This window comes from Lethenteron reissneri, chromosome 57, assembly GCF_015708825.2.
Source record: "Lethenteron reissneri isolate LAM-NWPU_2019-01 chromosome 57, ASM1570882v1, whole genome shotgun sequence".
Lineage (NCBI taxonomy): Eukaryota > Metazoa > Chordata > Hyperoartia > Petromyzontiformes > Petromyzontidae > Lethenteron > Lethenteron reissneri.
The window spans coordinates 1,419,270-1,435,878 of NC_083835.1; the positions used below are offsets into that span (position 1 = coordinate 1,419,270).

Genomic DNA, 16,609 nt, shown 5'->3' on the forward strand with positions numbered 1-16,609 from the left:
CGCCGATCGGCAAGGGATCCTCCGTGAGTCTGTGTGGAGCTTTGAGTGTCGCTCTCCTCGTACACAACTCTGGGGACTCTGGCCTCTTCTCCTCCTGCCATGAGGAGCGCTGCTCGGTGCCCGTGGTCAAAACATCTCAGTGCAGGATCGCCTGTGCCTACGTCTGCATTCTTCTTTATTCCGCACGGTGTGCTTGGATGAGAAGTGGCCCTCTCTCTTTCCCCCACCGGTGCAATGTGAGCATGCGTTGCTTTTATCAGAACTGTGCCTTTGTGAATGACACTGTGGCCTTAACACTGTGGTCACACTGTGGCCTTAAAATTAAATGTCGACTGTTATAGGCGACATTTCTACCATTGGACCTTCTTCGTAGCAAATAAACGTGCAATAAAGAAGGGCCATTGCCCGAAACGTCACCTATTATGTATACATTTCGTTCATTATAACGCAGTGTTATTGACTAATGTACCGAGTTTTTTTTTTACTGTGCCCTCACAATATGTTCTCTATTGCATTATCCTGTTGGGGGGGGGGGGGCAAAGCAGACATTTGTACTTTCATCCATGCTGCCTCCGCCGCACAGCCTAGTGGGCGATGCTTCGCGTCTCTGGAGGGGAGGAAAGGCCGTTTGACATTCAGAGCGAGCCGCCGCTCCCACTTCTGCACGTCGCGGGCGGCGGCCAAAGCTGCGATACCGACCGTCCACATATCTTAGGTGGAGGCAATCCGCTGTCGGTTGAGGGCCACGCCGCCGTCTCCCGGCATGCACGCGAGCCGGTTTAACCATCGCTAGGTAGCGTAGAGAAACATTGAGCCCGGCGTGGTTTGAACACGAAGCGCACTCGCCTGGTGCTGGTAACTCGGCGTCGGGGGAGGGAGAAGGTGAGGATGCCACAATGGAAGAGTACGGCTCAACAGTGCGAGGCAGCGGTCGAGCACAGAACGGTGAAGTTAGAGTTGACGTCGGCAGCGAGGAACGCGGTGAGGGGGGGACACTTTGGAGAAAGCCGACCGATCGTTGAGCCATAACGCGCGGTGCCCCGATAACGCGCGGCGCCACGATTCTCGTGACGGTCGAGGGATAACCGATAACTGACCGACGGTGCTTTTCTGTGAACGCCGTCGCCCGCCCCCCCCCCCCCTGCCCCCCCCCTGCCCCCCCCCTCCCCACGCTCGCAGCACCTGCGGAGGCCGAGCGACGAACGGAGGGAGGGACGGAGGTGCCGCCACCGGCCCGGGCCGCTGCTGCTGTGGCTCGGAGGGCCCGTCCGGCGCTGGCCGCGGCTCGCTGACTCTGCCCGCGGCGGCGGCGCTGCGTCCCGCGGGCCGCTCCATCCCACGCTCGCCGTCCCTCCACTCGCTGGCGGCGGCGGCTGGAGAGAAGGTGACGACGGGGAGCGAGAGGGGGGCGGCAGCGGCCGGAGGGAAGGGGGCGACCGGGGTGGGCGGCGTGGCCGCGGCAGCGCCGGGGTCCGGCGGAGGGGCGGCCGGTTCACCGCGTAGGCAGCCGCCGCCCAAGCCCAAGCGGAACCCCAGCACGCGGCTCAGCGCGTCGTACGAGGCGGTGGGGACTGGCGGGACCTCCTCCGCGGGCGCCACGAACCAGGCGGAGCCCTTCGACAAGTCCGGTGAGATGCCAAGTGGCGGGGAATAGATGGTGGGTAGTGAACTCAGATTGGTTCTTGTGAAGGGCAGGTCAGCGTTTGGGAGGAATGTGTTGTCAATTTTATTTTTAGGATTGATCTAGCAAAAATTCTGAAGATAAATTATTAAAATGTTTTTATTTTACCAGGTAAGACCCGATGAGCTATGTAGCCCTTTTTCAGAAGCGACCTGGCTACAAATGATAGCTCAACGAAGTGGCTTATCACGTGGAAATTTATAGCAGCCAATTACTCTAAACGCATGTTTGATTCTAAATGTGGAGGGAAAAACCTAAGGATCCGGAGAAAAATCCACGCGACTACGGGGAGAACATGCAAACACCAAATATGCAGACCTCAGGGTCGGGATCGAACCGACTACCTCGCCACCGTGGGCGCCACGGTAGCGAGATGATTTTGGAAGATCCGTAGAAGACCTCGTTTTCAGATTCATCCGATAGTATGATGTCACAGGATATGACATCATCAATGTCTTAATTTCCGTGCTGTTTTTACCAAAATAGGTGTCAGCGCTAAATTATGTAAGTTTTGTAATGTCATGTAAATGATTTTAAAAAATGTGAAAAAGCACCTGAAATGTTCGTTAAAAATCTTAAAATCGTACCTAGAAGGTAGCCATCCGATTTTTAAATCACTTGAAAGCCCATAAATATGTGCTACCGCCCATCGTTGGAGCAGTGGCGAGAGTTTTCACTTTGACCAAATCGCCCCACATGTGATTGATCTTGTCAAACGTCAGACGCCAAGTGGCAGTCAGCTTAATTGGAACTCTCTAGTGAACTTATCTCAATTCTGATCCATTTTAGCTCAACGCAATTCTCTTCCTTATGGCGCCTTTACCTTTATTGCCTAAAACCGTTCCAAAATAATGCCCTGTAATAGGGGCCCTTTATACTTATTGGGTAGGGACTGTTCAAAAGCATTGAGGTCTACCAAAAGTAGAGATGCGGTGGCTTCATGTTAACCTAGCAGCTATGCACGAGATCCACACGGTCAACCCTCACTCACGTGATCTGACTGGCGACCGTGTTGACAGCTGGTCAGCCGTACGACGACTTGCTCGTGAACGGTCAGTAAAACAACCCTCGCTGCGGTCCCGCGCCCCGACAGAGCTGAAGCCGCGGCCCCACAGCGACGACTACAGCACCATGAAGAAGAACCCGCCGCCCAAGCCCAAGCGCAACCCCAGCACGCGGCTCAGCGGCTCCTACGAGGAGATCGGCGCCCAGCCGCAGCCGCCCGCGCCGTCTGCGGCCGGAGGCGAGCCCGGCCGCCTCTGGGCGGAGGAGGCGGACGACGGCGAGCCGGTCTACATCGAGATGGCTGGCGACTTCGGCAGGGGCTCGACGCCGGAGGCGGCCGAGTCCGAGTACGAGGAGATGAAGTACTTCCACCCGAGCCCCGGGCCGGACGACTCGGGGGGCTCGCGCCGTGGGCGCCTCGCCAGGCCACCGCGGGGCGCGGGAGACGAGGACGACGGGCCGGGCGAGGGGGCGGCCGCGACGCCACCGTCGCCGCCGTTCCTGGCGCGGTCCCCGCCGCCGCCGCCGTCGTACCGGATCCCGGCGCCGTTCCCCGACCTGCTGCCGCACCGCCCGCCGTTGCTCGTCTTCCCCACGAGCGGCTCCAACTGCTGCCCTCCGCCCTTCGACGAGTCGCCGCTCACGCCCCTGGAGGTGAAGCAGCTGCCTATCCTGGACACGGCCATCATCGGCTACGTCTCGCGGCCGCCGGACGGCGCCGGCCCGGCGTCCCCCGGCGACGAGGAGGCCCCGGCGCTCGGCGTCGCAGCGAGGGCCACCACCCCGCCGCCCCCTCCGCCGCCCCCTCCCCCGCCCCTGACCGCCACCGCGGCCGCCCCGCCGCGCGGGCCGCGAGCGACCGCGGCGTCCCTGCGCTGCCGCCAGTCCTCGCTGCCTTCGCCCAACGAGCTGGCGCGCGCCGCCAGCAGCAAGGCCCAGCGGCTGCAGGCCCTGTCCGGCGCGGCGAGGTCATGCCCCGCGGGCGCCGACTTCGCGAAGGCCTCCGAGGACACCGCCGACTCGGCCGCGAAGGCCCAGGGGAAGGACGGGCAGACCGGCGGAGGCCGCGGCGCGCGTCCCGCGTCAGGCGAGACCCTGCCGGCGATCGGCCGGAAGGACGGGCGCGGGGTGCGGGCGCCCGGCGGGTGCCACGCGGCAGCCGAGCGACCGCGGTGGACGGCGGCGTCGTCGGCGGCGGCGGCATGCGGCCCTGCGGCGCAAGCCCTCACAAGCCCCCTGGACGAACTCAACAGCATCTTCAGCACGGGGAAGCTGCCACTGCGCCGGTCGTCGGCCGGGAGACGCATCAGGCAGCCGAACGGTGAGTGGCAATTGTGGACTGGTAGAGCCGTCCACGGTTCCTGCAGGAATGGAATTAAACTAAACAATTTTTTTTACTTTACCAGGTAAGGCCCACTGAGCTACACAGCTGTTTTTTTCGGAAGCGACCTGGCCACAAATAGTAGCCCAACGAAGTGGCTTGTCATCATGTGGAAATTTATAGCAGCCAAATTCTCTAAACGCGTGTTGATTCTGAATGTGAAGGAAAAGACCAGAGGTCCCGGAGAAAATTTTATTGCTACTGCTAGATTGCTGCGTTGCAAGGCTGTGAGAGATGTCGGTGGCTTAGGGACGTCTTCATCCAACAGTGGATAGATCATGGCTGATGGTGATGATTAATGCTTCTTGATTCTAACAAACACAATCATGCATGTGCTGGAGCACAGCTGAGATCCTGAATCCGGGCGACCGCCTGTGATTAAAGCAGGTTATCTTGGTAAAACCACGAGGTTGTCTTGGTAAAACCCAGATGTTGTCTTGGTAACACCACGAGGTTGTCTTGGTAACACCACGAGATTGTCTTGGTAACACCACGAGGTTGTCTTGGTAACACCACGAGGTTGCCTTGGTAACACCACGAGGTTGTCTTGGTAACACCACGAGGTTGTCTTGGTAAAACCCAGAGGTTGTCTTGGTAACACCACAAGGTTGTCTTGGTAACACCACGAGATTGTCCTGGTAACACCACGAGGTTGTCTTGGTAAAACCACAAGAATGCTATAATTCCGCAATTACGTCAGATAAGTAAGATGTAGTGAGGTTTGCAGATCGCACTTGCACTGTGGCCTGTGCCCTCAATGCTCCCCTTGTGAAGGAGGGTGTACGCATCGGCCCGTCAATGTTCGCCTAGATGACGGCGTTCGCTGCGCTTAAGGTGACGTGAGGACACGGAACGGGTGGGCCCACTGCGAGAAGGAGCCACCTTCTCCCACCCATTTGACCCTTAGCTAACCCTCGAACTTTCAACTCACCATCGAACAAAGACGGTGGTCACCGCATTGCGTGGCGCTTTCAGATGCACTTCTGCGAGCCGTCTGGAACGCTCTTCCTTCCGATATTAGGAAGCCACTCGAGCTGTGCGCTTTTAGATACACATTGAAAAAAAACGAATTGTATTAGAACTTGTTTTTTGTGTTTCATTTGTTGTCCTTCCCCCGCATCCCAAATTAGCGTGGTTGGCTACGTAAGGTGGTGCGAAAGAAGTTCCACCACACACACAGACGTGCGCGTACATTTACCGTGCGAATCGTAACGTGAAAAAGTCGGAAAACAACCGCGTTCTCGCGTGACACCCCGGCGTTGTTCCCGCGCGGCGATCGTAAACAGCGTTGCCCGTGGCAGAGGGGAGCGACTCGCTCAACGGGAACCCCAGCCTCGACGAGGAGGGGACGGCCACCACCACCACCACCGCCCCCACCGCCGCCAGCAACGGAACCAGGAGCGCGATGCCCAAACCCAGCAGCACGGCGCCGGCAGAGGCACCGAACGCCGGTGGGACCCGCGGGCGGACTACGGCGTTTTGAGGGCGAATGGGATTTGTCGAGTCCGGGTTCTGCGTTTGAATTTGTCGTTTGTTTTGTTGAACCAGGCGAGTGCTGCAGCGACAGGGAGAGCGACGTTTGTAACGGTGAGGTGGGTGGTCAAAATGACTAAAGTGAGAAAAAAACACGGATAACAGCTTATGCACGACGGTTAAGCAAATAGTAAATCAGAGTTTAAAAAAACTGGGTTGCAGAAAAAAATCGAACGCAGTGCACAAACAGAATCGATGTGTAATACATTTCCCGTAACAAAAGTTGTAGTGGGACAAAATACTTTTAAAGACCATTCATACAAAAATTAAGTGATTAGTTGGTGATCATACGTTGGTGAGCAATGGAATTCTGGTGATGGGCAGAGACTTCTGTGTGGGGGAAGCAGGGCCCTCGAGACACAGGGAGACAGCGAGAGAGAAGGGGCAGACGAGAGACCAATACAGAGAGAGACATTAAAGAAGACGTTGAAAGAAAGGCAGACGAAGGAAGATCCAAGGAAACAAATTTTTGGTTTCCAAGTTTAAAGGTGATGGTTTGTGAGTTTAAAGGTGATTCGGTTTAGTTTGATGGAGATGTATTCTTGGTTGGTGTTGAATGGTTTGACGATGATGCTTAATGACGATTGTTAAGTGTCGTACTCTGTGTACCTAATATAGGAACAGACAACAGCACAATTTTGACTAAATCGCGTTCTTCTTCAACAAGCAATTCTCACGGAACTGTTGTTGTTGTTGCTTCATCTCCCCATTCCCCGATGCTCACCAATGACCACACACATGCACCCACACGCACACACCCGCACGCACACGCACGCACACGCATGCACCCACCCACACGCACGCACACGCATTCACCCACACGCACACAGCTCCCAATGGGCCAGAGGCACCCCCAGGGAGCCGTCCTCCACAGCCAAAGCAGCAGCAGCAGCAGCAGCCGCCAAGCGCCGTCGGCAGCACCCAGTCGCCTCCACCCGTCGCCCGGGCCCCCAGCGCCCAGCACGAGGCTGCTCGCAAACAGCAGGTAGCGCCAGGCACGGGCAGGCTGCCCCCGCAGACTCGCCCCCACGCACAAACATTGTGGCCTGCACGGACTGGTGGGGCGAGCGCCACTTGCGAGCGCCTGCAAAGGCCGGCACGGCCCACAACGGAGTGGTGTGGACAGAATGTAATGCTCGACTGACTTTGCGTCAACATCACCAGGCACTCATTTATGTCTGAGACGACCCAGGGGAGGTCCGGGACCGGTTCGGATGTCCGTCACCGTTGTAGTCTGCGAGCGGGAATCGAACTCGCGTTATCGGATTCGGAGCGCAGTGAGACAACCACTGCGCTAAACAGGAATAAAATACACGGGTCGCTAGTATTAACCAGGGCAGCCACTGGACTCGAACCATGAACCTCAGGTGGTGAACGCGCTACCGCAAGGCCGTGTCACAGCCCAATTTCCTGCTAGGCTTTATCAAAGTGATACAGCATTGTATTGGAACCAACATAGAGTAGGATATTTCCTTCATTGATGGGCCCTCAAAGTCTGAGGCTCCGAGTTAGAGCCCCTGATGGCCCCTGTGTTGATCCGGCCCTGAATATGACTTGGGAATTATGCAGCTAATTATTTGTTCGTGGTGGCAGTTCGCGTCCCCTAATCCAGCACTGCGGAGGGTTGGTGGATGACACAGATGGTGCAAAATTCCCTTCCCGCGGGCATCGAAAAGGTGGCGTATACTAGAGCTGAGTCAACCTAAGGGAGGTCAGCTGTGGCAGACATTGTAACTCTGGTGGGTTCTCGTTGCAGTGCCCGAACCTCCGGACCAATACGCACACAAAGATCCCCCATATAGGCATGACAGACTGTTGGGGCGAGTGCTGTTAGCGAGCACCTATGAAGGCCGGCACAGCACATGAGGGTGTGGGTGGCCAATACCACGCCGGGCCGCCTTTGTCTTCCCAGTGACGATGTTTACACACCACACCGGGTACTCATTGGAGGCTGAGTCGACCTAGGGGAGGCCCAGGACCCTTACAAATAATCGTCACCGGTGTTGGAATCGAACTCGGGTCGCCGGGTTTGTAGCGCAGCGTAGCGCTAAACACGACACCACCGCTCCCCACGCCCACACGTGCACACGTGCACACGTGCGCGTGCGTGAATCTGTACGCGGGTAGGCAGTTGTGGAAGGGGAGAGTGGCCTGTTCACAAATTGCCATCGACGGGGGGGGGGGGGGGGGGGGTAGGGGACACGGTGTTCGTGGCCCGGGTGGGACAAGGGTGCCGAGACAGATGGGGCTGAAGGGGCCTCGTTCCCCCCTTCCTTCAACTCCTGGGCTCTCGTTGTACTCCAGTCGGCGGGGGGAGCGGGGGGTTAATAGCCGGCGCCACGATCGCCTCCCCTGGCAGGTGCGCGCATTCCCACCGGGCTCGGCTCGAGGCCGCTCGTTTAAAGCCGCGTTCATCGTCGTCGTCGTCGTCCCCCGCCCGGACCCCACCCAGGCTGCCACCTGCATCATTTATCGTTGTTTGACCCCAGTCAAAGCAGCAGGTCACGGTGCCCGCAGTCTATTCGACTGTTCGCGGGTGCCTGTCGTGCCCGAACAACCAGGCCCTCATTAATCCTTTCCCTCTCCTCAGTGTCAATTAAAATGAGAAGTGCCACCATCCACATTTGGGAAAGCGTTTTTTTTTCCTATTCTTCCACAAATGACACCTCGTTTTTTTCAGCAGGACGTGTACCCACCCCCCCTGTTATTCAATTTTATTCCGTGCCACGTCATTAAAATGTTGCTTAAAGCGACAGTTTTAAATTAGGCTTATGCCCGGCATGGCTCTTGCTACTTTTTAAAATAAGGCTGCAAAAGTCAAAATGTGTCCGCTGATTCGGGTCATCCCCATTGAGTTCTCAACTACTCCCTCTTGTCAAGTTGTGGCTGTAGTTTAAGCGTCTTCAGAGTTTTATTTATTTCTCTAGATGTCTCTTCGGTGTCTGTCTCGTCTGGTTCTACATTATATATAAATATTCCTTATTAACCATCGGTTTTGATGCGTGACAGCTCATTTGGATCAACCCTGGTATATTTACAGCCTCGTGTGTCCTGATGCCGCGTGGCCGAACATTTGACGTGGAAAAAGCTGACGGTGGCTGTTTGGGGTTTTGTTTGTTTGATTTTTGTTTAATTCTGCAATATGAAAAAAAAATGTCTGTGCTACTTAGTAAAGCGGAGATTAATGCCGCTCACGAACCTTGCCCCTATTCTGCTTTGCATTCATTTTCGTTTCTTCCGTTTTGACTTATAACCTCATCCCCCCCCCAACCCGCGCCTGCCCCACTTGAAAAAATATACTTATGCAGTAAAAACGTCATCGTAGTACAAATCCTTCGGTAATTTGCATCATGTAATGACTTCAAATTGTGTTTGACTACATAGTTGCCAAGACTCTGGGTCAGATTAACCCAAGGGTAAATATTGTTTTGTACCTGTCACCGTACTTGTTAGAGGCACTCACACCCAACGGTACAAAAGACAAAGGCAAAGGTCCCCCGTATAGCCTTCACTGACTGTTGGGGCAAGTGCTGTTAGCGAGCACCTATGAAGGCCGGCACGGGGTGGCTGACCAGCACCACGCCCGACCGCCTTTGTGTCCTTAGCGGCGATGTTTACACACCCCATTTGGTACACATTTAAGCCTGAGTCGACCTAGGGGAAGCCCAGGAGCGGTTCAAATAATTGTCACTGATGTAGACCGTGAGCGGGAATTGCACTCGGGTCGCCGAGTTCGTGGCGCAGCGCCCTACCACTCCCCTCCTACCTCCACACTCTCCATGAGTCAAAGGCACTTTTCATCGCACCCATCACCTGTGACATCGAGGTATCCAGAGTAGCTGGGTGGCTGAGGAGACAAATAATGCTCACGTCAGCGTACATACTGAGCCAGCACTGCTGAGACACCCAGTGGGGGCCATTCCACCTGCAGTGACATGAGCACGCAATTGCAGTGGCTGCGCGTTTACCTTCTACCCAAGACCCAGAAGTTAAGTAATTAGGGCTCACCATCTGTCGTTGCCACTTTGACAATTCCAAAACAAGTCGATGCACTTGCGTGCCTTTGCTCACGACGATGCTTGACATTTCCAGTCCCCGCCGACGACGGCCCTGGGTTCGGTGGTAGAAAGTAATCGTGGCGAGGTGACGCTTACATTGTGCACCATTGAGCTGTGACAGAGAGTGTGCCTCCCTCATTGTGTGCACGGGATCTTTAATGACGTATAAGTTACAGAAGATGGCACAATTTCTCTTTGCATCAACAAACACTGCCTCCTAAGCCTGCATTCCCCTAGGATACGCCTTTGCTATTTCAATGGGCGGTCGCTCCCTCTTTGGTGCTGCTCCCACTGCTCGCCCTGTCCGTTCCACCATGCACGTGATCCAGGGCTACCTTGGTGACAGATGCACTGATTCACGGTGAATTCTCACGTGGTTTTGATAATAACGAATTTTTTTTTATTTATTAGCTAAATTACCAACAAGATTAGGGCTTGGATGGAGTAGGGTTTGTCGGCATAAGGTACTAACATTACAGTAAATAATGTTGTAGTCCTATGTTCTGACAATCTTCTGAACAGGTTTCAATGCAGTAAAAAAATTTACAAAATAAGATGAGATTTATGCGTGGCGTGGCGTGGCTAAAATAATGTCTGGAACAGCGTTCCGGACTCTTCCGGCTGAATGAATCGCTGGGCATGACTATCACGAAGCTTGCGTCGTAGAATAAGCCGCAGTTATCTCGGTGACCCTACCGGGGCCTCGCCTGCGACATCACGGGGCGGCAGTGCCCCCCCCCCCCCCCTCTCCGTTCTTAGAGCGCCCCACGCCGGCAAAGCCCCACGCCTCCCCGGGGAGAAAGCTGCGCCCACTCTCGCTCGCTGTGCCGCTCGCTGCTAACACGGTCGCGCTGACCCGCGCTGCTGTCGTGCTCAACCAAATGTCGCAGCAAGCGAGTGAGCGCTCCGTGGAGGGGGGGGGGGGGGTGAAGGGAGGGGTGGAGCGCAAGCACCGCTGCCTCCTGCCAGTAGCGCACAATGTCCCAGTGTGGGTTTTATCACAATTGAGTGATGTGATCAAATTAGACATCGTCGCACTGAAAACCGTGTTTAATTCCGCTCTTGCAGAAATCGCCGGTGCTACTTACGACAGCGGACGGTCATTTTGTTCTGCCTCCCGTTCTTTTTTTTACTTCTGTTTTGACCGACGTTCGAATAACGTCACGCGATCTTTGCCAACGTCCACTGTGCAGGAGTCGGCGCGCAGTATTTATGGTTCGTGTACACGAACGCGCCGCCGTGGCGAGATGTTAACGACCTCGCCTGGTGTACGGGAGGTCGTGGGTTCGATCTCGACCCTGACGCCTGCTGCTGTATATTTGGAGTTCGTGTGTCTCTCTCCCCGTGGTCGTGTGGATTTTTATCCGGGTCCTCCGGTTTTTCCCTCCACATTTCTAATCGACGTGCGTTTAGGGTATCTCTGATTGGCGCGGTTAGCTACGTACGGTACTAAAGAAGTTCAACATACATACATCTGGCTGCCATACATTTCCACTCGATAAGCCACTTTGTTGAGCTGTCATTGATGGCCAGGTCGCTTCTGATAAAGATCTGTAATCCTCAGTGGGCCTTACCTGGAAAAATGTTAAATAATTAAGAGTATCAAATAGTAACATTGCCATTAGGTACGGTGTTAGCGGTTGTCTTTAGTACTTGGTTTCTATTGCGCCACCGTTGACGCGTTACATTACGCGCTGCGTGTTTGTGTGAGCGCGCACTTTGGGAACGATGTGAACATGATACCGAATGGGTGTTTCGTTTTCAGTGTTCAAGTTTATTTTGTTTAACCGGGGTTAGAACTTGAGCCGAGGGTGAGTCTCATTTGCAAGTGTCACATGGCAGCTGAATATGATACGAGTTTAATAGTATATATAACAGTATACTATACTAGTATACTATTATAATAGTATAGTGTACTGTTATAATAGTATATTATAATATATCATATTACACTATACTAGTATACTGTTATAATAGTATTGCGAACTGTTATAATAGTATAATATACTGTTACAATAGTAAAGTGTACTGTTATAATAGTATAATATACTGTTATAATAGTATAGTTTGCTGTTATAATAGTATAGTGTACTGTTGTAATAGTATCCCATCATCATGTGTGCCTCTGAGCCGATTTCACTCTCGTTTGTGGTTCAATTCCCACGGGTCGCTCACGTGTCGCCAGTCTCCTCTGCAAGTGTGAACCTGAGAGACAAATGGTGCTACCTTCATTATTGAAATGCCACTTTCAGAAATATCTTTTATCAATGTTCGCCATCCATTTTAAAAGGTTGTAAGGATGGAAAATAGATTTGAAAGATTGGCTTTCGCGACCGATGTTGTGGTTCATGATTGACTTTTGGGGCAGATCGCGTGAATACAATTCCGAAGTGTGTCGTGCATCCCCTCTACCGCCCGACACAGCCAGTTCAGAAAGTTGTCACGCGGTGAACAAACGTGTCAATTTGTTACTGCTTCAGCAGCATGAACGGTGTGTTGGAGACCGATGCACAGCATTTAAGTAGCTCATTGCTGATTGCTCTTTTTCGCGTGTGCTCTCTTCCAATGAATGGCACATTCAAGCCAGCCGAGCGCGGGTTGATTTTCCACTGCTGACGTCGTACGCGAACGCACTCGTCATCAGCCCCGCCCCCCACCCCCACCCCCTGGCCCTGCTTGGCCCCCTCGAGCCAGATTCAGATGTCTTGCTATGGTCGGCCCTACGCTGGCTCGGCTCGGATGTGTACCTGGGAAAAGTGTCATTGCTGAACCCACCCGTAAGCCGTGGGAATCGCGACCGAGGCTGCAAACTGGACCGATTTGCTTTTATTTTTTTTGTGAGTTGCGCGGGCAATTTGTTGGTGAGAGTTGTCTGGGACACGGCGCTGTGACTCTCGCTCACCGCTGGCTCTGGTGCCTCCCGTGGGCCACGAGAGCCCCCTAGCCCCCTCCTGCTGCCAGCACCCTGTGTCCTGCTGCCAAGCCGTGAATGCCGCCTCCGTAACAAAAACAAACAACAAAAAACATCGCAACAGCGGCAGCGGCATTGCAAATAATGAGCCCAGGGGTCGGATCCCAAGGGTACCGGAACACTGACTGTGGGAAATCAAGGAGAGCTATAATGAATACATTGCGGTTATTACCAGCAAACGGAACACAATGGCCTGTGACATGAATTGGATGGGGCTTCAACTCCACAGGGGTCATGTTAACCCCCCCCCCGCCACCATTGAAATATCCACCTGCCATTAATTGTGCTATTTAGTGGTGCCATCCGAGACGATAAGTTGCGGTGTCACTTTGGTGTCTCGTTTTACTCGACTCCACGTTGGCGCAGGGGGAAGTCACACCTGCCGTTCACAATATCAGATTGACGGCATCATTATTGCCATCCACAGGTCGGCATCGTCGTCGGCCGTCATCATTGTCGCGATCATCAATTATTCATCGATGAATCCACATCGTCGTTGTCTTCGTCATCTAATGTTGCGGCCGCATGACAGGACCATCGTCAGTCGAATATCACAATGCGTGATGTGACGTTCCTCGAGCTCACTGTTCTGTGTCTGCGCTCTGGGCAGGAGATATAGTTTACTTGGTTGGGCAGTAGACTTCCAGGTCGCAAGATCATGGTTCGACATCACCGTCATCAGCGTCATCGGGGGGGGGAGGGTGCGGGGTGGTGTGAAGGATTTACCACTCTGGTGATTTGGCGAACTGTCGCGATCCAGCGTCGCTATTTGATGGTGTCGACGTGGAGTCTGACGAGAATCCTGTTTGGTCAGCAGATGTGGCAGCAGCTGAGCACGGAGCGGGACCAGGCGGCGCTGCGCGAGGTGCTGGAGTGGCGGCGACGTCTCTGCGAGGAGCCCTGCCCTCCCGCCGAGGCGTCCGCGTCTCCGGGCACGCTGCCCGCCGTGCTGCGCAAGCAGGGCTCCCTGGGCGCCCGCGTCGAGCCGGGCCCCCACCTCAACGGGCCCTCGGAGAACGGAGGGCCGCCGACCCCACACCCCGCCGCCGCCGCCCCCGCCGCGGCCGGGGTCGTCGTGCGCGTGGACGTCGGAGCGGCCCGCGCCCCGCGACCTCGTGACGGCTCGGCCGAGCCCGGACCACCCATCGAGAACGGAGTCGGCAAGGCGGGGGAGGGTCGTGCCGCTGCCGCCGCTACCGCCACCGCCAAGGTGCAGCAGCAGCTGCAGCAGCGCAAGGGAGTGTGGGATACCGCCATGTGACCGCCGAGCGGTCGCGGGGCCGCGATGGGATGGGACCCTTCGTAACTTTTCGTCTTTGCGCGCCGCCGGGCATCGACGCAGCCGCCGCAGTTTTCTCCGACGGGGAAAGTGGACGCTAGCGAGAGCGGCGGTGCTGCGGGTCGGCCACGTCCGGGACGGCGTGGCGCTCGCCAGTGTCGTGGGAGGGCACCGTGTTGGGGTGTCGTGGCGGTGCGTGAGACCGTGATTTTCAACTCCCCTGGGTCGGGCCGTGTGGAGTGAGCGTCTCCTGCCGGCTTGGCCAGCTCGAGGTGCCGTCCCTGTGGCGCTTCTCCCCTGTACAAATTGAAATGTGCTCTTGTCAAAGCCGTGGGTGGTGGGAGGGGGGGGTCTTTAAAAAGGCGATCGTGCGTCGGTCATTGTAATGTCATAATGGAATTTTCAAATTCAGGTTCGGTTTAATTTATTTATTATCTAGTTTACTACAAATATGCAATTGAGTGTTAAAAAAAACGAATATCTTTAAACAAAAAGTATTGCGGATGATGTATTGCTCCCTGTGCACACAAACCTTTGTAATATTCCACGCAGCGCTCTTGGGTTTATTTGGTCAGTGGGGTTTTACAGAGGGACTTTTGAACGCATATCACTTTTGTTTTTTACATTTAAGGTTTTGCATAAAGTAGCGCCGCCACTGACGATTTTGATACACCATGGTCCATGGTTCAATACACGTATATATATATTTACACTCGCGTCCACGTTTTGATACGTTCATTTTATGTACAAAAGCAGCTGTGCTGTAAGACATTTTTGTAATCGGTGTTAGCAAGCTTCTTCTGCGCGGAATTCTTATTTTGTTTTCTTGGCATGCGAACATTTGTGTGCGTCCGCGCGTGCGTGCGTGCGTAACCCCCCAGTCCACCGTTCTCCTGCACATTGGGACTGCTGTCAACGCTGCGACGATCTCTACCTGCTTCACGAAAGCGCCCCCCCCTCCCTCCTCCTCCTTCCCCCCACCTGAGCCACGTCACTCCTTACTTACCCCCCCACCCCCCCTTTAGCTGTGTGTCTCCTGTGAACGTGCAGTGACTTATTATTGAGAGGTACCGTCTTGTGTGTGTAACAACAATAATGTACATAAGCGCGTTGAACTTCTTTCGAGCACCGCTACGTAGCCAACCGCGCTAATCGGAGGTGCGGGAGAAGGCCAACAAACTAAACACAAAAAGCAGTTTCTAAAGAAATGAGTTTGTCAATCTTGATGATCTAAAAGCGCGTAGCTCCAGTGGCTTCCTAATATCGGAAGGAAGAGCGTTCCAGACGGCCGCAGCAGCGCATCTGAAAGCGATGCGGCGACCGTCTTTGTCCGACGGCTGTCAGCCAAAAGCCGCCGTCGCTGCGAGGATGAGCGGAGTTTGCGTGACGGTGGTTTATGCTCCTTGACGAGACCAGCGAGGTACTGTGGTTCATCTGTGGCGGGCACTTTGTTCCGTGTGTGTGTGTGCAATGAGTGCGACCTCATGACGTATTCGTTCGGCAACCGGAGGCCAATGTAGCTCGGCGAGCCACTGGGCGAACACGGTGGGAATAAATGTGTGTCGCTATTTAACGAGAGCATTTTCACCATTTTAAACGTGAAGGTAAGTGACTGAAGTGACGCGCGATATCAAAAGGAGTGGGCATCCCCTCACCTCACCCCTTTAGTTTAAACAGCATGGATGCTGAGCTCGGATTGAGAGACGTTTGAGAGACTGATCACAGCAACAAGTCACGAGAGAGGGGTTTGATCAGGCAATACTTTGGGTAAACAACACTCCTGCTGTATTGGCAGTGATGCACAAGCACACTCAACAAACAAAACAACGACATAGGCCACAGAGGGAGAGAGAGAGTGGACGATTGGAGTTGGTTGAGACTGCATGTTCATTTTCTTTTCTAATGTATTCGAATGACCAGTTGGTTTCACGTGAATATTAGCACATCAATAGTTGCCGAACAGTAGCTCGTGAGTAACTATTCATATACCAATTTAAAATAATAACTGGTCATCAGAAAACGTTTTAAAAATTAAATTCAGGCCCCACGGTGTAAAGTGCATTCTCAAACCTTTATTATTATACACTTATCTTTCTGGCCTCTCCATTAATGGTCCATGAAGAAGCGCCATTGGCCACTTTAAAAAATAAAATATATTTAAAGTTCGGTCCACGCAATGTGATTGTTTCTGCCCTCGCATTGCGAGTGAAGAAGGGACGACGCCTTGACGACCCAGCGGTCACCACCGAGTTGCTGGCTCCGAGTGACCCGTGAGTGAAGTCGCGGCTCAAGCTTGGCGAGTTCCTGAAACTCGACTTGCTCATAAAAGTACACACGCAAAAACACACTTGATTAGATTTGTTTTGTTTTTTTTACCATTTGTTTTTGCCAAATTCCGGTTCTGACAATTAAAATTGTTGCTTTGGCTGTGCTGAGCTTCTTTCGCTTTATTTTCTTTATTGTTTTCACGCTTCTTTCTATCTAGTGTGTGAACATTCAGTGCCCCATCGTGTGGATAAAAGGTCACTTGAAGGGACTTTGAAAGCAGTTCTGTGGCATCTCCTTCCACGGCCCGCACTCTTGCGCGGTGTCGCATGCGTTGCTCTGCCACTGAGCTCCCAGTGGCATGTCTCTGATGGCACGGTTGGGAAAAAAGTGGAGGGAGTGTTTTATTTGTATTATCATTGACGTCCTGGACTTG

At 54.0% G+C, this 16,609-nt stretch overlaps 1 protein-coding gene across 1 annotated transcript in view; it reads left to right on the top strand.

The window, feature by feature from the left end:
* LOC133357201 (unconventional myosin-XVI-like) overlaps positions 1 to 16,074 on the top strand; it is a 170,747-nt gene extending 154,673 nt beyond the window's left edge. Inside the window, 5 exon segments of the mRNA XM_061575030.1 lie at positions 1,180 to 1,628; positions 2,775 to 4,007; positions 5,354 to 5,518; positions 6,431 to 6,585; positions 13,444 to 16,074. Coding sequence (XP_061431014.1) covers positions 1,180 to 1,628; positions 2,775 to 4,007; positions 5,354 to 5,518; positions 6,431 to 6,585; positions 13,444 to 13,890 — 2,449 coding nt within the window. The 3' untranslated portion in view covers positions 13,891 to 16,074.
* The last annotated feature ends 535 nt before the right edge of the window (positions 16,075 to 16,609 follow it).